This window comes from Carassius gibelio, chromosome A10, assembly GCF_023724105.1.
Source record: "Carassius gibelio isolate Cgi1373 ecotype wild population from Czech Republic chromosome A10, carGib1.2-hapl.c, whole genome shotgun sequence".
Classification (NCBI taxonomy): domain Eukaryota; kingdom Metazoa; phylum Chordata; class Actinopteri; order Cypriniformes; family Cyprinidae; genus Carassius; species Carassius gibelio.
The window spans coordinates 1,294,697-1,322,310 of NC_068380.1; the positions used below are offsets into that span (position 1 = coordinate 1,294,697).

The 27,614-nt window shown below is 34.9% G+C and overlaps 1 protein-coding gene across 1 annotated transcript; it reads right to left on the minus strand.

Annotated features, from left to right (window-relative positions):
- Positions 1 to 377: 377 nt before the first annotated feature.
- edil3b (EGF-like repeats and discoidin I-like domains 3b) lies at positions 378 to 27,520 on the minus strand. Its single transcript, XM_052607385.1, has 11 exons — positions 27,056 to 27,520; positions 24,779 to 24,853; positions 23,915 to 23,950; positions 23,335 to 23,463; positions 16,701 to 16,814; positions 13,437 to 13,618; positions 12,640 to 12,795; positions 11,598 to 11,742; positions 11,331 to 11,515; positions 4,487 to 4,642; positions 378 to 3,210 (listed from the first exon to the last, which is right to left on the minus strand). Exons 1-11 carry the CDS (start codon positions 27,120 to 27,122, stop codon positions 3,061 to 3,063), a joined length of 1,395 nt encoding a protein of 464 aa, XP_052463345.1. The 5' UTR covers positions 27,123 to 27,520; the 3' UTR covers positions 378 to 3,060.
- Positions 27,521 to 27,614: the final 94 nt, after the last annotated feature.

Below are 27,614 nucleotides of genomic sequence, written 5' to 3' on the forward strand. Positions count from 1 at the left end.
TAGAAACTGGTAGAGCTGATTTTAACCTTGTAGACCAGTTTGAGCCAGCAACAAACCTGCTCATGATGGTCAGTCAGGTGGATTAGAAGTAAGAGCACATGATTTTAACCTGGTTGACCACTTTAGACCGGCACCAAAACACCTGCCAGGTTTGGTCCTCTCAAACTGGTATGGATTAGAATTAATATACAGCAACATAAAAATATGAAATTTTGCAGAATATTCACAAAACTCAAGTCCTTACCAGATAGCTTTGCCATGCTTTGTGCTTGTTGTGGTTATTGAAGTTTGAAAACATCAGCGAAAACAGAATAGACAAGCAACTATGTCCTTATAAATATTCAGTCTCAGTGGATAAAGAACTGTAACTGTGCAAGAACGGTCTCACAGTTTAATTTTTATTGTTAAAATGACCATTAAGAGTTCAGCAATACTATTGTACATTATAATCAGGTCTGTTCAATAACTGTCCAGTGAATACAGCAGTGAAGAAATAGAAAGCTAGTATATATATGTTTATACCAAACTGTTCTTGCTTTATAGTGATTTGTATTTACAGGTTTTCAAAAAACACTACAAAAGAAGAAAAAGAAAGAAAATGTTTGTTGGCTTGTTATCACTTATTTGAGTTAAAGGCAACATGAAAGTCAGTGTAAATATCATTTCACTTCTGTATTTTTACACATTTTTGAGAGAAATGGTACAAAAATGAATTTTTTACAGCAGTAACTCATTTAATTTTGATTTCATGTTTACTTTGTTGTTTGTGTTGACTTTGGACATATCTGAATTACTGAACGCTAAGTTGTTGCAAGTAAATGTATCGCCCACTTAAAGGGTTAGTTCACCCCAAAATGAAAATTTGCCCATAAATTACTCAACTTCTAGTCATTCTAGGTGTTTATAACTTTCTTCGTTCAGTCGAAACCAGTCGATATTAAAAACTGTCGTTGATCTTTGAAGCTGTTTAATGGCACTCAGCAGGTGTTCAGGCATCAGTCCAAAAGAAGTGAAATAAAAAGCACCCATCCATAATAAAAAGTATCTCACACAAATCCTGGGAGTGAACAAAGGTAGTGATTCAATGCGTTTTTGTAAGAAAAATAATAATATTTAAAACGTAATAGTCACTTTAATGTAGCTTCCATCAACATTTGTACACATAAGCAGTTGCAGGCACATTGCGTATGAGTTCAGAACTGTGCATGCACCAGTGAATCTCGTAAAAAACAACGTTTGTTAAAAGGAGCAAAGGACGCAAAGTTTCCTTACTTTAGCAACGTAAAACCAGTCTCCTCTTGGCTTATATCGAAATCCTCAAACATTCTTCTTTATAAATACTCATTTTATACTTCTGATTAGTGACCATTGTCATGCTGTGCTTCCGCGTTCGTCACTTCTGAGAGGCGCATGCACAAAGTCGGCCTCGTACATAATTGCTGTATGGCCCAGAACTGCTTCCATGTACAACAGTGAGTGCAAGCTAGATTAAATTATTACGTTTTATATATGGTTATTTTTCTTAGAAAAACACACTACAGGAGGACTTTGTTCACCCCCAGGAGCTGTGTGAGACACTTTTCATTAAGGATGGGCACTTTTTATTTCACCTCTTTTGGACTGATGCACTGCAACACCGGCTGAGTGCCATTAAATAGCTTGAAAGATCAAAGACAATTATTTGTATATCTCCAACTGGATTCCTCTGAAAGAAGAAAGTCTTATAAACCTAGGATGACTTGAGGATGAGTAATGTATGGGCTAATTTTCATTTGAAAAGTAAATATATACATATTTGAATATATTCATTTGGAATACACAGTTTTAGCACAAACTAATAAACTTAATGCGATGCATATTTATCAGTCATACATAAATCAAGTTGATTTTTATTCACTCGAAATCATGGCAAGATTTATTATTAGCTATTTCAATTTGATTTCATTTAAATAATCATATTTTCAAAATGCATTTATTGAAATTACAGAATGAGCATGAATCTTTTCATTGTGAATTCGGTTTTATTTATGATAAATATATAAACTTGTTTATTGTTTATTTAAAAATGCATCATGTTATTATTATTAGTTTGTTTTGAGTTCAAACTCTGTATTTCAAACGGGTGAAAATTTTATTCTGAATACATGAAACTTACATTTTATTCCTAAAATATTTTTAAGAGTAGAATAATGGTTCTCTCTGTTGGTCAAAGCGGCTAATTCATGTGACCGACTTGAAACTGTAGTGAAATTGGTGCGTGGAAAAATTCCCCTCATGCAAAATTCCCAAACTTGTGGTTTTATATAAATGACTAGATTTCACCCCAAAAATTTGCCAAGCAATGGTAAATCTGATCACACATAAGGCCTGTTGACACCAAGGACGATCACTAAGATAACAGAAAAGATATAGTTACGAAATAATTCTAAATTGCTAAGAATAGCAGAGTCTACACCACTATATAATGATAACAGAGCATTTAAAGGCTGATGACAAATCATTGTGAGCTTATAATAAATAAACAGAACTACATCAAACGTTATGTGGACACAAATATAGTTATCGTTCTTGGTGTGAATGAGCCTTTAGTCTTAAATCTGTGTCTTTCCATGTGAAGTAAATCTTGCTAAGCGTCACAGTTTACCCCACTCCTATACTTTTCATTCATTGACTTTGCTTCGATTGAATTGTAATAAATTACAAATTACACCACATAAATTCATAAGAACACCAGTTCTCACCTCCTCTCTATATTCATAAATCATATACTTGAACTATTCTAGCATGTGGCCTTTGACCTGAGTGCATACAATTGAACTATTTCTGATAATAATACTATGAAATATAGTAGTCAGTTGTACAGTGACAGTAACATTTGAGAAGCATGGTGAATTGCTGTTTTCAGAGCGAGAGAAAAAAAATTCAACAATCATTGACTATCATCAACTTTTTGACTGTAATCAAAAGATCTTTCATTTTCCAATCAGGCCAAAGCATCCTTGAAAGATCACAATTAGAAATGTTGTTTTTACACAGTCTGTCATAAAATGTGCCGTAGTTTCATTGTTCCTCCGGACACCCCAGAAGCTCCACTCTCATAGTAATGCGTCCATACCACGACCACGGAAGAATCCGGAGGAATCGGGCGTAAATCGGCGGATCTAATGCATTCTTTCTGTGTGTTTCGTTGTCAAAGTTTCCTTGGAAGATCTGTCAATGACACCGAAGGACAATGCGTTATTATAAAATGCTGAATCAGGCGTTCTGATGTCATTTAAAAGTGCACAACAATGTTGCGGTAAAATAGGCTATAAAAAGCAGACGTGTGGCTTTCATACACCTCTTAACCTAAGCTCTTTTAATAGCGCTTGTTAAAGGACAACGTTCACAGATAAGTCCTCTGAGAGAATCTATTCCAGTAGACTGTTTCTTATCAGCGCTGTCAGAATAGATTACCCAGCCAACACCAATAACAACCGCCAACCACCACAACATGACCTTACAGTGTGTGTGTGTTTGTGTGTGTGTGTGTGTGTGTTGAGAGGGAGCAGGGAATGTGTTATGAGGAGGAAAGACCATGTCACATCATGTGATTTAAAAAAGTGATAGGGGTAGTGAAAATTCAGCTAAATCCACCCAAATCTATATGACTTAATGTGCTAGTGATTCAATGATTCATTTTTCTTACATTAAAAGTCTTTAGTAATGAACAACAATATTTGCCTATGCTACCATTTAATGGTTTTAATGGTTTTTAATGTCTCCTATGCTCACCAAGGCTGCATTTGTTTGATTGAAAACATAACTATAAATACATAAATCTAAAGTAAAAACAGTTATATTGTGAAAAATTATTTCAATTTAAAATAACTTGTAATTACATTTAAAACCAAATTTATTCCTGTGATCAAAGCTGTATTTTCAGTATCATTCCTCCAGTCTTCAGTGTCACATGATCTTCAGAAATCAAGAATCATTTCTTCTTATCATCTTCTTGTTATGTTAAGAAGCAGATGTGATGCTTAATATTTTCGTGGTAATTCGTGCATTTAAATGAAAATATACCACATAGCAACACTGGCAGCCATTTACATCACTCTAGCTTCAGTCTAGCGGTATCTGTCTAATAAATGTTGAATTTGAAATAGAAATAACTGTCTCTCTTTTCTCCACAGAAGGACTCCTGCCGGAGCTTTGTGTCTGAGAAAAGCGTTAGTTTTGTCAGCTGCTGCTGCTCCAGACGGAAAGTGTGGAGGTGATTCTTCAGCTGGAGGTGGAAGATTGTCAGAAAAATGCTGAGAGGTTGACATTTTTCTCGTGTTTAACGCTGATGCTGTGTGTGTGAGAGAAGCTCCATCGATTTCATCCAATCAGTTGAGTGATTTTTATAAAGGACATTCAATAAAAAAAGTAAATAAACTAAAACTTTCATTTAAAAAATGATTGCGTCTCCCTCAAATGTTCATGTACACAGAGAGTGTCCTACCTTATCCCTCTGTTGCTTCTCATCCTGATAAATGAGCCATTTCTCCCCATCATTACTGAATGCCACTTTATAGGAACCGACAAACTGCACGTGTCCGAAATCTTTGGCTCCTTGGGTGATAATTCCTGTGATTTTGGTGGTAATCAGCAAATCCACCTGGTAATAATGAGAGAGAGAGTGTGTTTCTACAGATTTTTCTGTGAAGAAAATAACAAAAAATGCTTTGCAATATCACGCACCATTCTAGCCCATGCATGTCATTTTAGAAGTTCATATCACAATTCTGAAATTGCAAGATAAGATAATTCTTTCTCAGAGTTCTGAGTTAACGTCTTGCAGTTTCGATTTTATATCCCACTATTCTTGATTTTAAAAAATATATATAATAATTTGATTAGAATTACATTTTAAAATAACTTTTTTCTCAGAATTGCAGGATTTTTTTATACCATTGTGGAAATGTAGTTATGGAGTCATGAGGTCAAAGATAGATTTCAGCATTGATAAAATAAAATGATAAAAAGGAAAACTGCAGGAGTAGCTGTGCAGAAATAGAAAGGGAGCATCTAACATCAGGTGCTTTGAGTGTAGACAGCTCTCCTCATGTCTAAAATTGTCTTTGTAAGGTAGGTTATACCTCTGCTAACAGCTAACAGCTAAAGGTGTCTGAAGGTAAAACAAATCTCATAGCTGCTTTGGTGGGACTGTCTCTCAACCTGTTATCTGTTTAATACAGCTGGAATTCACTGCCCTTCACAGAGTGATGGACGCCAGGCTAAATCACAGCCCTCGTCTGCACTGCAGAGTTCCCCTCGGAGGACGGGAGTTAATCAGTGCCAATGACACCGCGGGAACGTCTTCAGGCCGCTGAATTTGGTAAGTCTATTACTTATGACAACAAACTCTTAGAAAAAAGGGATCATTGGGGTTCTATATAGAACCATAGGGTTCTTTACTCAACTCCAAAGAACCTTTCATGCTAAAAAGGTTCTATAATGATAAGAAATAACCCTTTTGGCAAAAAGGGTTCATATCTTGAATTTTGTGATCATTCACATGCATTCATAAATGCATTTGAATATACCGAATAATGCAGTGAAAGAACGCACTCAAAATGCACACGCGCACTAGTATGACTTCATAATGTAACTTTACATTAGCCTAGATGCGTGCACTTTTCAGGGACGATTTGTTTAGTTTTTGAACATACTTGATACTGTTAAAAGGCACATCATTAAAACAAAAAATAAGAGTTCAGATTTCACACCTAAACAAGCATGGAAAACGTAATTAGAACTAGCTACTACATTAGTTAAAAATGCCTATCCATATACAGCTATGATTTGCGAACCCCAAACTGACTCAAATGATTCGCGAACCCGCTTTGAACTCCCGACCTGACTCAAATGATTCGCGATCCCGCTACGAACTCCCGAACTGACTCAAATGATTCGCGATCCCCAAACTGACTCAAATGATTCGCGAACCCGCTACGAACTCCCGAACTGATTCAAATGATTTGTGATCCCCAAACTGACTCAAATGATTCGCGATCCCGCTACGAATTCCCGAACTGACTCAAATGATTCGCGATCCCCAAACTGACTCAAATGATTCGCGATCCCCAAACTGACTCAAATGATTCGCGATCCCGCTACGAACTCCCGAACTGCTTCAAATGATTCGCGATCCCCAAACTGACTCAAATGATTCGCGATCCCGCTCCGAACTCCCGAACTGATTCAAATGATTCGCGATCCCGAAATTGACACAAATGATTCGCGATCCCGCTCCGAACTCGCGAACTGATTCAAATGATTCGCGATTCCGAAATTGACACAAATGATTCGCGATCCCCAAACTGACTCAAATGATTCGCGATCCCCAAACTGACTCAAATGATTCGCGATCCCGCTACGAACTCCCGAACTGCTCCAAATGATTCGCGATCCCCAAACTGACTCAAATGATTCGCGATCCCGCTCCGAACTCCCGAACTGATTCAAATGATTCGCGATCCCGAAATTGACACAAATGATTCGCGATCCCGCTCCGAACTCGCGAACTGATTCAAATGATTCGCGATTCCGAAATTGACACAAATGATTCGCGATCCCTCTACGAACTCCCGAACTGATTCAAATGATTCGCGGTCCCCAAATTGAATGATTCGCGATCCCGCTCCGAACTCCCGAATTGACTCAAATGATTCGCGATCCCGCTACGAACTTCCGAACTGACTCAAATGATTCGCGAACCCACTACGAACTCCCGAACTGACTCAAATGATTTGAGAACCCGCTACGAACTCCCGAATGGTTTAAATTGATTCGCTATCACATCGAGAGTGTGCACATCGAGAGAAATAAACAGCAGATGTTCATATTAACAACTTTAACTTGAGAAAACGCTGCTAATACACACATTTGTTAATAAAGTAAATAAAACGAAAACATGACTGTTTTAATGCTACTGAATAAAAATAAACGATCCACTCAAAAGTCTCTGCTCATCATGACAGGACCTGGATCAGTGAGCTGCGTCTCGGGCCGATGACGTCACTTCCATGGAGGCATGTTGTACAGGCCCCCATCCCTTGACTCCACCCCCACGTCAAAACAGTGCCACAAAGAGAGAAAAGTAAAGCGCAAAGGGAAAATGGTATCGCAAGCTCAAACTAGACTGACACGTAAAATAAAAGCAGCGTTGCAAATAAATTAATAGATATGACCATGGAAAATATGTATTGCAAAATCATTGCTTTCGCGCTGTTTCATTTGTTTTGCAATTCTTAATTTTTGTTTGCAAAAAGCAAATGTATTTTCCTCAATACTTTAAATAAAATGTTTTACATTTGTTTTTGTTTTTATTGTTTTTGTATATTTTAAATAAGGTAAATCTTTCTGATTTATTAAAATAAAAAGTCACATACATGGATTTTTCTGGGCTAAGCCAGAAATATAATTCATCTTGATAAATGAACTTGGCTATTATTAAAATAAGCTGTGCTATTTTATGAAAATAAGATGACATCATGCCTAAAGGGCTGAAAGTACAGCATGCTTCTCTAAGTTCAGTTTATTCATTTCATGATTGTTGACAAAATTCCGAATTTGTCATATATTCAATTTATGGTTTAAAAGGCCACACCCACAGGGTGTGTTCATGTAAATACTTGTGTATTAAAAACATTAAATTTCAGAAATTCGGATTAATTTATGCTTTATTATTTTGGTATATTTGATCAACTTTATTATGCAACTAAAAATAATAATAGTAATAATTCTAATCATTTAGTGATGTCTATTTTAAGACAAATGTTGACTGAGTACTGTGAACATCAATACTGTAAAATTAATGAACATGACCAAAGCAGAAATTGAATTACACAACACTATATTGTTTAAAGAACTCTAAAAACGATAACATCAAAATTATAATTATTTAATGCATAATTCAGTAAATTAAAATCTATTACAAATAAGCAAATTAAAACATACTTATTAATGCAATAAGCAAATTTGTATTTATTGTACATCATATTTAATAAACTCATCACAAAAAAACAATTTTTATAATTGTATTTTAAAATATTAATAATTGTTCATTGTTTTTACAGTACCTAAATTAGTTTACAGAAATATGTCTGCTCAGTTTGGAAAAACATTAGTCTGGCGTCATATAATGTTTCTGGAAATACGTTATTGGACAACATTTATGCACTGAAAAAATTTGGTGTAGAAATAATTTTTACTCAGGAATTGTTAGTAAATGTCACAATTAATTACAAAAGCAATGGCAAATAACTAGATGTGAAGTAGAACGACTAAAATAGCATGTTCTACATTTAATCCAGGAATCATTATTTTATTTAACACTTTGAAAAAAACACTTTTTGCAGCATAGATAATTCTTAAATAATAAAATGTACAGGTAGGCATATTATTAAAATCCACAGCTGTTTTATGAATATAGTTTTTTCGGGCCTCTCTCGCTCTCTCTGTCATTCTTTCTCTCTCTGTGTGTATGTATTATTCTTTCATGAGGACTCAGGTTCTGCTTTCTGACCTGGACTGACGTGAGCAGCATTCACAGCAGCTCTGCAATCTCAGAGGAGCGTTTGAGCGGCCGGGCTCGGTTATGCAAGCGTGCAGGTGTAATATAATATATACATTAGCCTGTTCTCTCGGATCCAATTTCCCAATCTCAGTTCAATGGCAGCAGACTCAGCCATTTAAAGACATTACTGCTCTTGGGTCTGAGAACAAGCTCAGATTTACAGTCTGTTATAACGGCAAACAATGAGCAGCCTACCGGTTTAGTTAGATTAATGATGTTGGAGGTACAGTAGCTGACCACAGACTGACCTCTGGGTGTATTTGTAGGATTATGGGGGAAAGTAAAGATTATCCTGCAGTCTATTGAATTTGTGAAGATGAATATATTTCTGTGGCATAGAAAATTAGGATGGAAATATACTGAGCAAGGATGATGCCGTATGACACATCCTACTACTTACCCTGTGTCAAATTCAGCCCACTGGGTGACCTAAATGATCCCATTGGCTGAAATATATATATTTTTTGTGATATGGTGTAACCTATTTGGTGCCAATTAGAAATCCCAAAATCGCCACATAAACATTCTCTGGTTTTCTTTCCAAACACCATCATTATTCAATGTTTTTAAACTTCCTCAGAGGCTGAAACTGAACAGGAAAGTTCCTACTTTGACTGTACTGAGTCATGAATATTTAATGAGGCAAGCATTGTTTAGTTCATGATTGGTTGTCTGTTGTGATAACCCATAATTAAACATAGTATGAAAAGCCTTATATTGTAGCTTGCTGATATATTGAGTCAATAAATTTTTCTTTTTTAAATAGCTGAAGCTGGTCTGAGCTGGCTTGCTGGTCTCCCAGCCTGCTAAAAATACAGTCAAAATAGTAATGTTGTGGAATTAGTTAAAATAACTGTTTTCTATTTGAACAGATTTAAAATTGTAATTTATTTCTGTGAGCAAAGCTGAATTTTCAGCATCATTACTCCAGTCTTCAGTGTCACATGATTCTTCAGAAATCATTCTAATATGCTGATATGCTGCTCTAGAAACAGAGATTTATAAAGTACTAGAGACCCATACTTGAGTAAAAGTACAAGTGCTCTATCAAAAAAGTGACTTGAGTAGAAGTTGAAGTGCTCTTTAAGCACCACACTTAAGTAGAAGTACTAAAGTACTCAACATTTTTTGTACTTAAGTATTGCAAGTAGTCTATTTTAAAATTTACTACTCAAGTACTGAAAGTAAAAGTAGAAGTATTGTGTTATGTAGCTATTAAAGAAAGTAGTCAAAAGTTTGAACATATTGTTTTTACTATTTCAAATGATTAACCTAAAGGACAATCACAATTCCTTTGACTGTAACTTCTTGTAAACAAAGAACGGTTACTAGGGTTAGTTAGCCCAATTTGAAAAATGATGTCATTAATAACTTACCCTCATGTTGTTTCAAACCCATAAGACATCAGAGGGTCATTTAGAATTTTTTGAAGCATCGAAAATACATTTTGGTCCAAAAATAGCAAAAACTACGACTTTATTCAGCATTGTCTTCTCTTCCGTGTCTGTTGTAAGACAGTTAAAAACAAAGCAGTTTGTGATATCTAGTTCGCGAACGAATCATTCGATGTAACCGGATCTTTTTGAAACAGTTCACCAAATCGAATTGAATCGTTTTAAACAGTTCGCGTCTCCAATGCACATTAATCCACAGATGAATTAAGCTGTTAACTTGTTTAATGTGTCTGACACTCCCTCTGAGTTAAAACAAACCAATATCCCGGAGTAATTCATTGACTCAAACAGTACACTGACTGAACTGATGTGAAGAGAGAACTGAAGATGAACACCGAGCCGAGCCAGATAATGACTCGTTCACGAGTCAAGAACCGTTTGTGTCAGACGCGTCCGATTCGTGAAACGAGGAGCTGATGATACTGCGCATGTGTAGCGTGAAGCAAACTGACACACAGAGCGTCTGGACCGAACTGATTCTTTTGGTGATTGATTCTGAACTGATTCTGTGTTAATGTTATGAGCCCAGGTGCAGTCAACGCCAATGACGCCATTGCATCGAGCGCAAAAGAATCGGTGAACAGTTTTCTTCAACTGGTTTATTGAATCGAACTGTCAGAAAGAACTAACGTTACTGGTCATCCGAGAACCGATGCAACCGGTTCTTGACTCGTGAACGAGTCATCATCTGGCTCGGCTCGGTGTTCATTTCTCTCTTCACAGCAGTTCAGTCAGCACGCGCAGTCTTCTTAATCGCTTGTTTCGCTCAATGATGTGCCAGCTTCATCAAACATGCCATCTACAGTTCTGGCAGTGGTTTGTAATGGAATGATTCGTAACATTATTATAATTGTAACGAGAAACGATGCAGCACATAAAAAAAAAATATCGGAGTAAAAGTATTAAACTCAGCGAAAATATGTACTGAAGTAAAAGTGGAAGTAGGAGAAAAAAATAATACTCCAGTAAAGTACAGATACCGCCTTTTAGTACTTAAGTACAGTAGTGAAGTAGTTCTACTTCGTTACTATACATCTCTGTCTAGAAACATTTCATATGATTATTTATGGTGACATTTATGCTGCTTAATATTTTTATGCAAGCTGTGATGCATTGTTTGATGAATAGAAAGTTCAAAAGACCAACATTTATTTGAAATATAAATATTTTGTAACATTCTGAACGTCTGATAGCATAAATACTGTCACTTTCTTTCAATTTAATGTGTCCATCCTGAACTTTTAGACCTATACTGTTTATATCTGTCTCACCTGCAGCCACTGGGACTGGTCGTTATGGGCTGATGTCCATGCGTTGACCTTGCCCTGTTTGTCCAGTCTGGCCTTGGAGGGGTCCCAGGAGAACATGTCCATGTTCAGTGTCTGAAACACACTTGAGGCGGTGATCTGGTAGTCCTGGATGTGTCCGGTCTTCATCCCCATGGGCTCAGAGCATCCTGAAAAACAACTGCAAAAGTGAGCATAATTCTTACTCGAGACTGTGTCAGAGATGAATACTGCTGACTTTAAAACACAGACCTGTGAGCTCACAGCCCAGGAGCTCCATTCGCAGTGTGCAGTGTTTCCTGCAGACTTGTGGGTAAATGCGGATGTACTGCGCTTCGATTGGTGGACTGAAGGAGTTAGCTGAGGGGGAATTATTATCAGTATTTCCAGTGAATATCTGCAGTAAAATAGCATAAACAAAAACAGTGATTACAAGCATTTTAAAAATTACAAAAATGCTTAACAAATAAAAAAAGTGCAAACATGACAGGAAAGATATTTATAAAATTACTCAATATTTTCATTTCAAATAAATTCCTTAAATTTCTAAAATTTCTTTATTTCTAATGTTCTAATCATTAAATAATATAATAATAATAATAATAAAATCAGCTTTAAAAAAATATTAATCAGAAAAACAGTTTCGAACATTTATAATAATAATAATAATAAATAATAATTGCGTCCTGAGCAGCAAATCAAAATTATTTCTGAAGGATCATGGGACACTGAAGACTGGAGTAATGATGCTGAAAAATTCAGCTTTGCATCACAGAAATAAATTACATTTTTAAATATACTAAACCAAAAAAACTGTTATTTTTTTAATTATAATAATGTTTCAGAGTATTTACTGTTTTTCCTATATTTTTGATCAAATAAATGCAGCTTTGATGAGCAAAAGAGACATTCATTAAAAACATAAAAAATCTAACTGACCCCCACATTTTTAATAATACTGTATTTAATTAATAATTTTAATGATATAATTTAAACTCAAATAATTATGTGCATTTTGTTTATTTATAATTATCCATATAACATGAACTCAAAAATAGCTGCCATAAAACATGATAATAATAAATGAAAATGAAATAAAATGTGATGAAATTGTTCTCATTCACATTAAAGGGAGATTTCTCACTGATAAAAAAAACAAGAAGAGTCTGACTGATAAAAATAAAAACTGGAAAGGAGGGCGAGTTGGCAGGAGAACGTCGGACAGTTTCTTAATTTAAAAATCCCCCTCTGGCGCTCTCATCTCATCTGGAACGAACGGCGTGTCCCGTCTTACCATGTCCTCATCTGTGTCCTTGACTTTAAACATGCTCCAGGCCTTCCCGTCGTCACTGTATGCCACTTTATATGATTTCACGTACTCTGGGCTTCCAATTCGCTTGGCACCCTGTGTTATCAGTCCGGTCACCCTCATCTTCCGCTGCAGATTTATCTGTGAGGGGACAGCACAAAATCTATGGCCTCGACTCACAAGATGAACAAGTGAAGCCTCGTGGGCTGCGCAGTCATAATTTGTCCCTATCAGAAATGGCTGTGTATCTGATGACAGCTGTGTATCTGGAGAGAGGTTGTGTGGAAGGCAAGCCATAAAAGTTTGCACTGTGAAAAGCTCTATACAAATAAATGATATTAAATTGTCAATTGTACACACACACACACACACACACACACACACACACACACACACACACACACACACACACACACACACACACACATATATATATATATATATATATATATATATATATATATATATATATAAAAATTTATGTGTGTGTTTGTGCAAAAAACTTGATTAACTTTATAAGTGAAGCTTTCAAGGAAAATATTAAAATAATGAAAAAAAAATCTTATGTTATGACCCCTCAAAGCAGCAGTAAGAACATCTAAGGACTAGAAAACAGAAATAATGCAGTTTTCCAGCTACAAATGGAGGTGTTATTTAAAAGCATATTGGCATCAAAGCCATCTTTAATCTTGAAGGCACAAAAATAAAGTCAGGCACACGCAGGATGACAGCAGAACAAAGCTATGGATGTTTTTAATGCAGTCCAAATGAGGCCGGATTACCTGAATCCATGGATATCGGTCACCCTCGGCTGCGCTCCAGGCATTGACAAGGCCCTTCTTGTTGAGTCGGGCGAAGTACGGAAACCATTTCTGCAGGCCGAACAGAGATCGAAGTGTGGAGGAAGCTGTTACCTGCTGGTTCGAAATGATCCCCCCTTCCATCCCTAAAGGTCCAGAACATTCTGAAAGAACATACAGAGAAAGACATGGTAAGATCAACAACTGAAACTCTGTTGTTTCAATTAAAAATCAATCTTCATTGTTGGGCAATAATAATATTACTTTTTGCATTAATTAGTAGTGTAACATTAGTTACCATCCATAAAAAAGCTAATTACTTAATTATTTGTGATGCCTCGAACCCTGATGATTTGAAATCCATCAATACAAAAATTCCTAGATATATTTTCATAATTTTCATGACTCATATAGGCACATGAAGTCAACAGTGCAGCGGGCAAGCTGGGAATATGGAAAAGGTTACATTCAGCGGATGAAAATATTGCCATTACATTGATTCTGTCAGGTGAAAAGAACACCGATGTGCAAGTTGTAAATTATATTACTATAATTACAAACCTTTTTAGACGACGAAACATTTTCTTACGAACTTATGTGATTTCTTTTGATAAAATACTTCATGAAATAGAATCATATTTGGGTAACAGAGAAATTATAACTAGAATTAGCTTCAAGCTACACATGAGGTTAATACAACACTTTTACTTAAAAGTCACTATCAATCCCCGTTGAGTGTTTGTAATAACTTCTGACTGCAATCCAATTTGGATTTTAGGCAAATGATGAGGCAGAAATATATTGCTTGTAACATTTTAAAATAATTTTATGGGGAAGATAAACAATTACAATTTCTGTGGGGAATGAAGAAAAATTTATATAACTAGTAGTGTAGCTAATTACTGTTGCTAGAAAGTAATAAATAAAGTAATAATATTACTTATGAAAGGAGTAACTACGAGTAATAAATAAAGAATTTTGAGTAAGGAGTACTCCAACACTATAAACCTTCTTCTCATATTTTATATTTTCAGAAAAAAAACCTGTAATCTCTAAAAAGAGTTTAAGGGAATATATCAAAAGTTGAATCGTTCTATATTAACTCAAAACATTCCACATTAAATCTAAATGTTTACATTACATTAACAACTCTATACTCTTACTGTGTGTCAACAATTGTCTCATTTGTAGGACTGTTTTCATTTTTAAAACAAATATTGGTGACTATTCTGGGAGTTTCTTGCGATATTTATTCAACGGTGCTCCACGAGGCCAGTGTAGTCCAATTCCCGAACGAATTACTCTTATGAGTCGGTTCTTTTTACTGAATCAAAAACATACGTCGCCAAGAAGTAGGCCTGATTCAACTTTCGAACAAATGTCTTTTAAGAGTGAATCAAAACACAGTGCACTACAAAAGCATAGTTCATTTTCTGAACAAATTATTCTTATGAATCGGTTCTTTTTACTGAATCAAAACTGTCCAGTGCCACCTGTGCAGTTTAATTTTGGAACAGATGATTCCAGCATAAACAAATCTTTTGAGCTGGTTCATTTGAGTGAATCAATCACATACATCTTGAGCTTACAAATGACTTATTTCAGTTTTAGTTTTAGTAATTTTAGTATAATAAGATACATATCATTGGCAACTATTTGAAATAAATGATATTTTTATATATATTAAATTAAATTAAATTTAATGCTTATTTTATTTCAAGTAGCAAAAATGCTTTTTATGGTTTTGGTTCTAGTTGGGTACAGTATAATAACCCTGACTAAGACCAATCATTGGATTGCACATGCCACCTCTAATATATTAAGAAGATATTTGAAAAGTCTAAAAAGTCTAAAAAAATTAATTATGCAAGAACTGATTTAAATCAAAAATATCTCATTTGTAGGAAGCACCTGAACTATGACAGATAAATCTTTGTTTTCTTACAAACAGAGCTAACAAGGCAAGATCAAGCACTTCAAAAGAATACCACAAACACAGTTTTCTTTGGTCTCGAGTGATAATATGATAACATTATTTTTGCTCTCACTGGTTCCCACCACAGACTCCTTATTGACCCCTGAAACTCCATCTTTCTATGTTTTGTTCTCAAAATCATCCGGCAGGTCTGAATTTTTGAATGCGATGTCCTTGGATTCGCCAATTGATATCGTGTCCTTGCTCTCACAACACACAGATGCTGTCTTCGCTCTCGAAGCCTAAGATGTCCTCTCTACTGTCATTGCTGTCTTACGTTCCTCCACCTACGGAGATGACACCCATTTGCTGGTGCTACGTGGAGAACATTACTGGAGTAACAGCCATCTCCGAACGATCGCATTGACTGGGGAGATTGGAAAAGTAGCTGCAGGCTGCTCAGACTTGCCTGTAGGGAGCTTCTGCTGTTGTGTTTGGACAGCATGATTGCAAATCAAACCTTCTGAAGGTGTGTAACATTTATATACACTCCTCATAGCCATGTAAGTAAGAAAGCATGACAGTAATCTTCAACTTATTCAATTCAACTTTCATAGATGTGTTAAGCTACAGCTGGGACCTTCTTGTTTGAGTCAGCACAAAAAATACAAGCAATCAAGTCATGGTTATGCAAGTATTGGTATTCTCTCGAGTCCTAGTGTGTACAGTGAGTTATGAGGGGTTTCTGGCATACTTTCTGGAGACCGTACATCTAGGAATACACAAGTTCACCCTTACATCTAATCTGAAAGCGAATAATAGGCATATTTTGGCGTGCTGTCCTGGGGGAGGGGTCCGGGCCTGGAGCATAGCCCGTACCCAAAGAACTCCCCCCATCCCTGATTTGGGATAAAATAGATTAGAAGTGAGGAGTCGGGGTGGATGAGGGATGCCGAAAAACTGTCGTAGGACAGGAGGTAGGAAGGCTGGATGTACGTATATACACTTGTTGTGCTAGTTAAGATGGTTAGCTAAAGGAGATGCACCTGTGCCAAATTGGATGATTATCTGATCATGCTCCTCCCGAACTTTGTTAATAAAACCCCATATATTGCATGGAGAAAAAACGATGTGGTTCCCTACTCGGTCAATGTCATATTGGCCTCGTTCACTCAGATTCTCCCAAAAAAGCAGCTGAAGGCAGATGGCTCCCATCCCCAAGCCGTCAGTTTGAGTTTGAGTTTGCTCCTCAAGAGATGCCGTGGTATGATAGGGAATATTTAAACTCATGGATTTGATGAAATGAGGTGATGAAGTCGAGTTGCACTTACTGTACTGACAGTTCTGCCCCATGTATTCGCCGGGACAATGGCAGGTGTAGTTTGCTCGCAGGTCTGTGCAGCTGCCTCCATTTTTACATGGGTTTTTCTCACACTCATTAACATCTGAAAAGACAAGTAGACATCCACGGACACTTAAGGAAATGATCAAAAGCAACTACCTGGAAAAAGCTACAAGAGCTCAAATATAGTTTTTCATTATGATTGATTTGCCACAGTGATGAAAATCATCTTTCAAATCTTTCCAATTTATACTGAAAGTGTTTATTTATTAATCATTAAGAGGAGATATATTATTGCTTAAATGCTGCTCAAATAAGACTTTGATTATCCTTTATGTTTTAAGTATCAACCACTTTGTTGCAGGTGTTTTAGGTATAGACACAAATGTTGAAAGAACAGAGTATAAAGCTATAAAATGAATGTCCATTGCAGCTCAGACTATTTGTTCATGGAAGAATAGGATGATAAATGTTGGCGTTCATAAATGAGATACACCTCTTCTGAAAAATCTACTCTTTGGGAACTGTGAGATTGCTAGATTGTAAAAAAAAATATTTTTTTATTTATTTGTAAATTATTATTATTGTTTTTATTATTATTATTGACGTACATTTTAGAGTAAAATACAATTTCAGTCTTTCAAATAAAAAAAAATGTTTCAACGCTATAAATTTCTAAGTGAAAATTGTAAAGTAAAAGTATATGTATATATGTATATATATATATATATATATATATATATATATATATATATATATATATATATATATATATATATATATATACATTTAGAAACTAAATAGAGAGAACAAAATATTATAGCTTAAATGATGCTCACTGAAGACTTCAGTGTTGAAGTTTCAACTTTGACTCAGATGTTTCTCCCTAGATTGCTTTAGATGGGGATAAAGCTCTGACTTTGTTATTGGAAGAATGATATAAGACATTTTTTAGATCATATTTTTGATTGCAGAATTATCTTATAATGAGTTAAACTATAAATTAAACTATAACTGGATTACATTTTACAAGAAAATACTATTTCAGTCTTTCTACTGCAAAATTTCATGATTAATTTAGTGTTCTTTGTTATTATCCGTGAAAAGGGTAAATTCTACACCCAAATTCTCCAGGTGAAACAGTTGAGATATTAAAGAGACCTGCTTTTTTTCTATTAATATGCAAAAACATATTAAACCTAATGAAAACCCTTGATCTTTTAAAAGTTGTCCACCAGTGGGCGGACGTCCAGTCATCATTTTTTATTTCCAATCTCATGAGAACATGTAATTATTTTTTAATTTTGTGAATTGGTATGATTTGAGTCGTATGGAAACCTACGGATTTTAGGAAAAAATCGAAGCATAAAAGTCCACCTCTAAACCGAAACCTCAGTGGAACTTAAGCAGATCGTAGGAAAACGAATATATGAGATTGTAAAAATTCAAACAAATTCACCAGCAATATTTCAAAGCATAGTTATGAATTGCAATGAGAATATGCTGTTAATTTCATAAGCGGGCATTGTAACCGATTGGCTCCTTGTAGCAAAGCTTATGGTGTCCTATCTCAGATTTCTGCAGCACTGACCTCTCTCTCTCCTTGATTTTTAAGCAGAACAAAAGGAACTCAAGAGACTTGTTACAGACAGAAATTCAGGGACCTGCAAGGAGGAGCACAGGCTCAGCTGTGTCAGATAATGTATCTGGCAGAGATAAACCAGACCTTTGGGTTTACCACAACAACAGAAGAGCACTGGAGGGCAACAACCAAATCCACCGCTCAAACAGGGTCACCTCACGAGAACTGAAAGCACAGATGAACACAACAAATGTGCAATTTAAGGAACTGATGTTAGATTGCACTGATCCTCTCAAAATAAAAGCTAAAGCTAAAAGCTAAAGTCTCACAGAAATGATATGCAAAAGAACTGGATTTGCACTTTTGAATCCAGACTTTGTGAGTGGGTCTTGCTCGTGTAAAACTGTTGTCACGAAGCTGGAGTGCTATGGAAGGTTTCCAGCACTTTCCTGCAAAGGAGTAGTTTTAACACGTTGCTATACTAACCTGATATTCTACTGTAGTCTCTACACTCAAAAATATTTGGTATAGAAACAATTTCCACAAACTACTGAACACATTGTATTAAACATGAAATTTGAACTGAAAATTGAAATAGCACTCATTCAATCTTTGAATTTTATTTTTTTTTACAGTTTAGAAAGCCTAAGGTCCACTTTCAGTGTATATCTAAGATATTTTTAAACGTTTTATCAATAAGTATGAGTAATAGTAGTAATGGTGACACTTTTATTAAATTTTGGGTTCAGTAAAGGAAAGAAATTAATACTTTAATTGAGCAAGGCTGCATTAAATGGTTCAAACATTTATAATGTTAAAAACGATTTCTATTTCAAACAAATGCGGTTCCTTTGAAATTATTCTTCATTAAACAATCAAGAGAGGAAAAACAAAGCTTTATCACAGTTTCCACGAGAAAATATAAAGCAGCACATCTGTTTTCAACATTGATAACAACACATTTTTCTTGAGCAGAAAATCATGATCATGAATCATGAATCCAGGAATAAATTACTTTTAAAATATATTCAAACAGAAAGCAGTTCTTTGTACTTGTAATAATATTTCACAATATTTACTGTATTTTGATCAAATAAATGCAGCCTTGGTGAACACAAGATACTTCTTTCAAAAACATTTAAAAATCTTACCAACCCTAAACTTTTGGTAGTCTAGTAATTCTTTTATTTCATGCTATGATCTCTAAAACAAAGCATTGTTTTTGATTTTGATTTTGCTGCAGAATGACCATTGGCAGTCAGCTTCATGCTAGTCATGTGCATCCAAGCACTGCTGTCGGTTGCGATCGAATGAACTCGTCCTGATTGGTGGGATTCCCTCCATGGGGCCAAAGTCCAGCCAGTCAAGCAAGTAAATTGGTGTCAGGAACAGAGGGGGGTTGGTCAGCTGTCACGCTGGATTTGTGGTACTGGACGCTTCTTCCATAGTAAAACACAGAGCCTATGACCTAAAAAATGTTGTTTTGAGATGCCCAAGTTCCTTTTGGTTGAATCTTCTCTTGATCAGAGCCAGTCTGAGAATCTATTTCTGTGCCATTGTTTAACACATGCTGATTTCGGCATTTCATTTCTTAAGGAAAAACCAATTCAATGTGCTGAGTTGTACCAAGACAACTAGGTTAATGAAGTCGGTGGAGCTTCACACGGTATGATCACTAAGTCAGAACCAGCGGCGGATCCTGTAATAGATGAATTAGATGAGGATGGCAGTGCTCCCTGAGGTGGCATGTACTTCAATTCTTTATGGCTCCTCCACAACAATTTCACCAGATTGCACCAGCTCTCCTATGAACCTCTCATTGAAAATGAATTGTGATCTAGAGGGCAACTTTTTCCAAGCAGCTCCCTGCACTATATTTTCTCCCCCTCTCACATCTGTACATCTGTCGGCTCACGGAAAACACCACCAGCATACATGTGCCATTTTCTTGCTCTATTTAAAAAGGGAATAATATATTTATTTAAGTCCACTTTTAATTTAATTTAGTAAATTTAGTAATTTTTATGTTATAATGTTATAACTTTGATTCATTTTTTATTTTAATTAATTACAAAATGTATTTCCTTTTGTAAAAAAAAGTCTAAATTTTTACATTTAATTTAATAATTTGCTGTGTGTGTGTGTGTGTATCTATTTATATAATAGATTATTATTATTATTATTATTATTATTATTAATAAAATAATATTCAAAATATAAATTTTTAGGAATTGAACTGGTGCCATGTGACATCAGTTTTTAAATTAATACATTTTATTTTTAATTTCATTCAATTTGATATTAATTGAATGTTTTGTGTGTTTGATTCTTATTTTTTTTAAAAACATTTTTCATTTAATTGATTTATGACTGATTACAAATGTTATTTTCTTTTTTCCTTTTCTAGCAATTTCTGCTGCTGACATGGTTGCATTTTTAATTTCTTCTCTGTAAAAGAACAAGTTATAGTGACAGTATAGTAATTATATAAATTACTAAATTGAATTGAACTAAAATATACATTAATTTAATAATTATATGATTTTTTTGTTTTATTGATTTTCTTACTCTCCACCCAAACGGAATGGAACTCTTCACACTTGTTGGTAGTTTTGCATCACAACAGATAAGCCCAGTACATCCCTGTTTTTACACACACACACACACACACACACACACACACACACACACTCATATATATGACACACTCAAGTAAACATCCTTCACTAGGTTGGTCAATATGCTGTGAAGTCTAATTATTATGACGAAAACTGAGCAGGTCATAGGGCCGGGGCAGATAATGAGACCGAATGTCAATCTAAAAAAAAAATTGACACAAAAAATAACCTGAGATTTCTATGGCCGTTGTTCAGTCTGCTACTAACTGAGCCTCAGTGTCTTATCTTAGCTGTACTTTCACTCCAGCATTAATTATAGGCTATGCTTAGAAGTCAATTCAGGAGACAAATTAAGGTCACAAATGCACATGTGCGATGTGTATTAGGCAGTGCAGAACAGAGCCCAATATTCTTTCTCCCATTCCATGAATAATGCCAGTGGTGTGAGGTAGCCACAGAAACAAGAGAATCGGGACAGAAATGCAACAAATAAAAACAAGCTCTGACAGCAAACAGATAAAAAAAAAAAAAAAAAAAAGCTCTTGGTTAATTACGTTCCTGTCACTTTGCTAAGTGTTCTGTCACAATACACTGTAGAAGTTTTAATGAGATGAACTGAAGCAGAAAAACATATTTATTCACATTACTGTGCTTCGTGTTTCCACACTAGTAAAACTAAAGCCATAAAATATACTACAGTAAGTGCATATGTTCTTCCATCACTGTGGCAGAAGTCACTTCTCAAGTGGCTGATATTTTCATTCATATATCTGTAGCATTAAACTAGATGTGTTATTATTCTGGTAGCTACTGTAGATATAAACATGTTGACTGTTGACTTGCAGCAACAATGAAAAGGCAACATAAGTGTACTTGCATTGTGTGAATGTGCACTATAATAAAAAGTCTTTATTATTGTTATTAGTATTATTAGCATCATCATCATTGTGGTTGTTGCCATGGTTATTATTGTCATTGTTATTGCTTATAATAGTTGTCGTCTCCAGTGGCTTCCCTTTTTTGAATGCTTCCTCCCCCACACCTAGATACAATGACATACGCACACACACACACACACACACACGCATATATGCACATGCTCACAGGCACATGAATGCATTAACATGACTTATCAGAATGGACTTGTAATGTTTATTATCAATATATATGTAAGTTTGTCCAAGTGATTCTGTATTTGATACATGAAAACATAGTCACATTGCATAATTTTAACTTGCATAATAAAAACAGAAGGTGGACTATACAGTACAACAAATTTTTAATCACAATTTGTTATATATACATTAAAAATATTTTTGGTGAATCTTTAAAATTTTTGGATTATTTTACAACTGTTCCTTGCTGAATTTATTCATACAAAAAACTTAAAAACTGGAACAAAAAATCAGGTTGCAAGTTATTATTATTATTATCATTATCTGGTATCATTAAATTGTATTTAATATATATATATATATATTTGTGTGTTTGTGTGAAAAAATGTTATTTTAAATATTTATATTATTTGTATAATATTTATATTTGAATATTATTTAACTTAGTTTTTATTATATATACATTTAATTAAAAAAATGATTATAAAAAACTTACAATAATATAAATAACATGTATAGCATTTTTTATCACTGATAGAAAATATGTAAATGTAAAAACTATAATTTACTACATTAATTTTATATTAATTTTAAAGTGTATGTATATATGTATACATTATATATATACATATATATATATATATATATATATATATATATATATATATACATACATACATACATACATATATATATATATATATATATAAATTAAAAAAATGTAATTTTGTCTGGTTTGGTTCAGCTTCAAAACGGACATCAGAAGATTATTGGTGCTCCCGTGCCCTCCCTTCAAGAACTGTATACATCCAGAGTGAGGAAAAGGGCTCAAAAAATCATCTGGCCAGCGCTTCAGAGCCCCAAATACCAGAACAGTCAGGCACAAGAACAGTTTTTTCCCCAAGGCAATCTACCTCATGAACAGTTAAATGTTCCCCACTTACGCAATAAAAATGTGCAATATCCTTATATTTATTTGATAAAAATCTTACTGAATTATATTCCATTATCATCTATAGCACAGCGGTTTATACAAATTATGTATAATGTTTTTTTGTTTGTTTTTTTGTGTACTGGAAGCGTATGCCACTAAAACAAATTCCTTGTATGTGCAAGCATACTTGGAAATAATGCTCTTTCTGATTCTGATTTAATGCATTTAATTTTCATTTAATATTTTACATTTTATATAGTATATTATTAAATTAAAATATAAAATGTAAAATATGTACAGTATATACATACTGTATAAAATATTACAGTTGAAATATATTGAAATGAATGTATCTATAAAAAAGAGTTTCTTACTGTGTTGGCAATGGACACCATCGAAGCCAAGCGGACACCTACACAAATATCGGACAAAAGTGTCACCGCGGTAGGTCTCACCGAGCTCACACACCCCTCCGTTATGACACGGGTTTGGGCTGCAGGGCGCTGAATGACAGAAACACACAGTATCTCAAATCTGCAGGGTTCATCTGAAGTGCTACATAAAATCCTACTAGAGTTTATTGCAGGTTGATCTGTAAGTGAACTTGAGGCTCAGTGCGCTTGATGACATGCACTATCCCCACACGGTCATTATTATTTCATGTTTTTCAGCTACATCTGAACATCACATTAAATACTGCATTAGCTATAAAAGACGACTCCAGAAAGTGTGAGTGTCTAATGAACGCTAAGCAGATGTTTAAATATGAATTAACTGGTGAATGGAAACAAGGCTGACATCATTTATGTTCACGGCTCATAAGCCGAACATGAGCCATCTGTTTAATATGCCATTCACATCTGGAGTCTCAATGAACAAAGCTCTTTTGAACCTTTCTTAAAATGAGGAAAATAAATCAGGCCATTAAAAGAGGCTTCAAATAAACAAACTCACCAATTACAGCTTGCTCTTCCCACTTCCAGCCTGATGCTGTTAAAAGAGCAGAATGCACAGTTTGGGACATTCTGTCATATTCTATCTGCACTAACAAAATGAAGATTTCAAGTAGATGAAACAGTAGAATCGTTTAAAGATCCACTATTTTAATTTTTTTTTCTTTATTTCTTTAAAACCATCATGTCCTGCACTAATTTCTAAAGGGAAATTTAGAAATACTAGAGTAGAACCATATTATTCACTCCAAGGATGATATCTATAATAATAAAAACAAGGTTTTAAAAATCATTCTAATTCTATGCAAACAATGAAGTGCACGGCTATAATGATAACGGCACAGATTCATTCAGAATTTTCTTTTTTCTTCATCTGATGAATGAATAAAACACTGACAGCCAATTAGAATCGACCTTTAAAGAGCTTGAGCATTTAAAGCGACAGACAATTTAACTGTTGCACACAACCGTGGACTATTGTGCATTGGTGTGGTGTGGAATAATTAATTTTTTTCTAATTTTTGTTATCTGTAATTCACATTATTGGTTTGTGTTAAATTGTCTATATATTTTATAAGACAAAACTGTAATCTGAAGAATTTAGTGTAGAATTGTATCTAATTGAATGAAGGTCCTTTATTTGCATCTATGGTTCTATGAAGAACCTATAAAATCCATGTTTCTAGTCCACAAAAGATTTTTCATAGTAGGAGGGAAGGGGTGCTTCAGATTATTAAAATATTCTTCCTGAGTTTCCTGAGTTTTGAGTTTTTTAGCACAGGAAATTGCAAGACATTAAATCTCATGGGCCTTTAGGCTTCTTAAATCCAAAAGGACAAAGTAAAAAAGTGACTTAAAAACTCACAGGAAACATTTTCGTCAGCTGGTGTACTGGGACAGTCAGCACCGTTCTCACATGGAACCGGTTCACAGACTTCACCTACAAACCATGAAGAGAAATAAACAGGAAATGAGTAGAGATTCTTTTCCAAAGACAAATCACCTCTACAACATGTCGCAGAGTGATGCACATGAGTTTGTGATGTTATATCCTCAGCCACGCTGTCATTTCGGCCTGATTTATTCAGTAACTGAGTGCTTACACAGTGTCCATGTTGGCCGAACTTTGGAATAAATACACTTGCCGACTCTTAAAGATGCAGTGCAGATGTTTTTCGATGACAGAATGCCAATGCTTCAGAAGTGTGTATGGTTAAGTGAGATAGAAGATTAGAGAAAACCTTTAGTGTTAGAAAAGAAACACGGCTGGCGGAGCTGTCTTGTTTCACACTGATCCGACACAACCTGAGGGCATGACACTCACAGTGGATATAGTGGCACGCTGCACACTGCCATGTGCTTTCCAGTACAATTAATTTCAAACTGCCAGGATGCTTGTTGTGTTACTTGCATTGATACAAAAACACTGGCATTGCAAACTTGCAGTGATTTGATTATGAATAACACAGTGAATCTGGAAGGAAATGAGTGACTCCTCAAAGATTACAGCTTTAATTAATCTCTTGTACCATTGTTATTAAATTTCCATCAAAAAAAAAAAAAAAAAAAAAAAAAAAAATATATATATATATATATACATATATATATATATATACATACATACATACATACATACATACATACATACATATATATATATATATATATATATATATATATATATATTATTGCTACTCTGATAAAACTGTGGTACTGTAACGTCAATAAGAAACAAGTAATATAGTTACAATGTTAATACCGTTGAGTCAAGTACGGTTTGAAGTGGACAAGCATTCAAAAGTTATGGGTCACTAAGATTTTTCATTTAAGGAAATTAATACTTTTATTCAGCAAGGATCAATTAAATTAATCAAAGGTGACAGTAACAATGTTTATATTAAATGTTACAAAATATTTCAATTTCAAATAAATGCTGTTCTTTTGAATGTTCTGTTCATCAAAGATTCTAAAAATGTAACAAAGGTATCAGTTCCCACAAAATATTAAGCAGCACAACTGTTTTCACACTGATAATATAATGCTTCTTGAGCAGCAAATCAGCATATCAGAATGATTTCTGAAGGATCACGTGACACTGAAGACTGGAGGAATGATGCAGAAAATTCAGCTTTGCATCACAGGATTAAAATACATGTAAAATGTAGAAAACAGTCATTTTAGTTTGTAATAACATTTCCCAAAATTGCTATTTTTAGTACTATTATTTGATTTAAAAAATATAGCATTGGTGAGCATAAGATACTTTTTTACACAAACATAAAAAAGAAACAGAAAAATCATACCGACCCCAGATTTTTGAAAGGTAATGTACTGTACTTCAGAGAATAATGTAAACACCATGGTAAATTAATATGATAATCATTTAGTACCATATATTTAGTACAATAAATATGATATTTTGGTGAAAAATTATGGCTTATAAGTAAATTTTTGCAAGCATAACAATGATTATAATCATTTTAATACATTTTTGTCATGTAAAAACAACCAGTTTCAAATAAAAACAGCTCTAATAATTAATATGACAACAGAACAACACTAACCCACGCAGATGATTTCTAATGAAAACTCAGTGACAGTACAAACTGAGTCATTCATTGTAAAGGTCAGTCAGAGATGCACAGTATGACATCTAACATGATCACATTGGGTTCAACTATTAAAAACACAAGGAGATGCTTCAGGCTCACAGATGATAACAGTGTTTTGATGACTATTTATTGTGCAGATGACCTCTGGATCACCTTAAAGTAACATCAAACAAACATAACAGCGATGAGACTGTAACTTGCACAATCAGGCGTCTACAATTCATTGTCATCTTTATGTGTCAGGCAGCTGTGCTTGCATTAATGTCATATTTAATTGAACGTCTGTTAGAGGGCGCAGATAAAATCATGTGCCCGAAATAACCCGACATCTCATTATCATCTCCCTCATGAATTATAGGAAATTTTAATAAATCACTGAAGTGATGCTGCTGCTGATGTCCGAGCTGTGAATAAACGCACCAAACGTTGCCTGGAAGTTCTGATGTGTGTTTTAAACTTAATCTCGGTTTGTTGATGTGCAAATGTGAGGTGTATGTTGAACGCACAGAGTTGTGAACGGTGAAACTCACCTGCAGGTGTCGGATGTGGGATGGACGCGCCAATGCGGACGACCAGGAACAAAAATAAAGGCACCATGTCCTCTGGTTCTCCCGTGAAGCCTCGTCTCTCAGCCGTGATGCAGATATAATGGCAGAGAGACTCGCTGTGTGGATGTCCGGTGATGCTGTGACTCCGAGCAGTGATGCTGCTGCTTCTTCTTCTTACTGCAGTGATGAAGAGGATGATGGAGACTCGACACTGGCAGGATTCACAGCATCGGTGTAGACGCACGCACCGATCCACTCATACTAAGAAAAAAATAACTTTCCTTTTATATAGCCTAGCCTGGTGCATTGAAATGTAGCGACTTCTACAGAGTAAACTAAAATAAATCAAAGAAAAAAAATATGAATAGAGGCACTTATTTGATCTGAGTTCCAAAACTTACACGGCCACGTGCAAATTTTAAATGTTTTAATGTTCCATACACACACGATATCACGTTTGTCTCTTCTTTCCACGATTTTAGGCTAACGAGGGGGGGGGGGGGTGACGTCTTAAATCGTGTAGATAATCAGTTCTTCCCCT

Excerpts from the sequence above, each read along its gene's own strand:
- edil3b (XM_052607385.1), bottom strand. The coding sequence starts at position 27,122 with ATGGTGCCTTTATTTTTGTTCCTGGTCGTCCGCATTGGCGCGTCCATC. Across the intron at positions 23,951-24,778 it reads AGCTGACGAAAATGTTTCCT|CATCAGGCTGGAAGTGGGAA; the intron begins GTGAGTTTTTAA and ends CTCTTTTAACAG. Across the intron at positions 11,516-11,597 it reads CCTGGGCTGTGAGCTCACAG|GATGCTCTGAGCCCATGGGG; the intron begins GTCTGTGTTTTA and ends GTTGTTTTTCAG.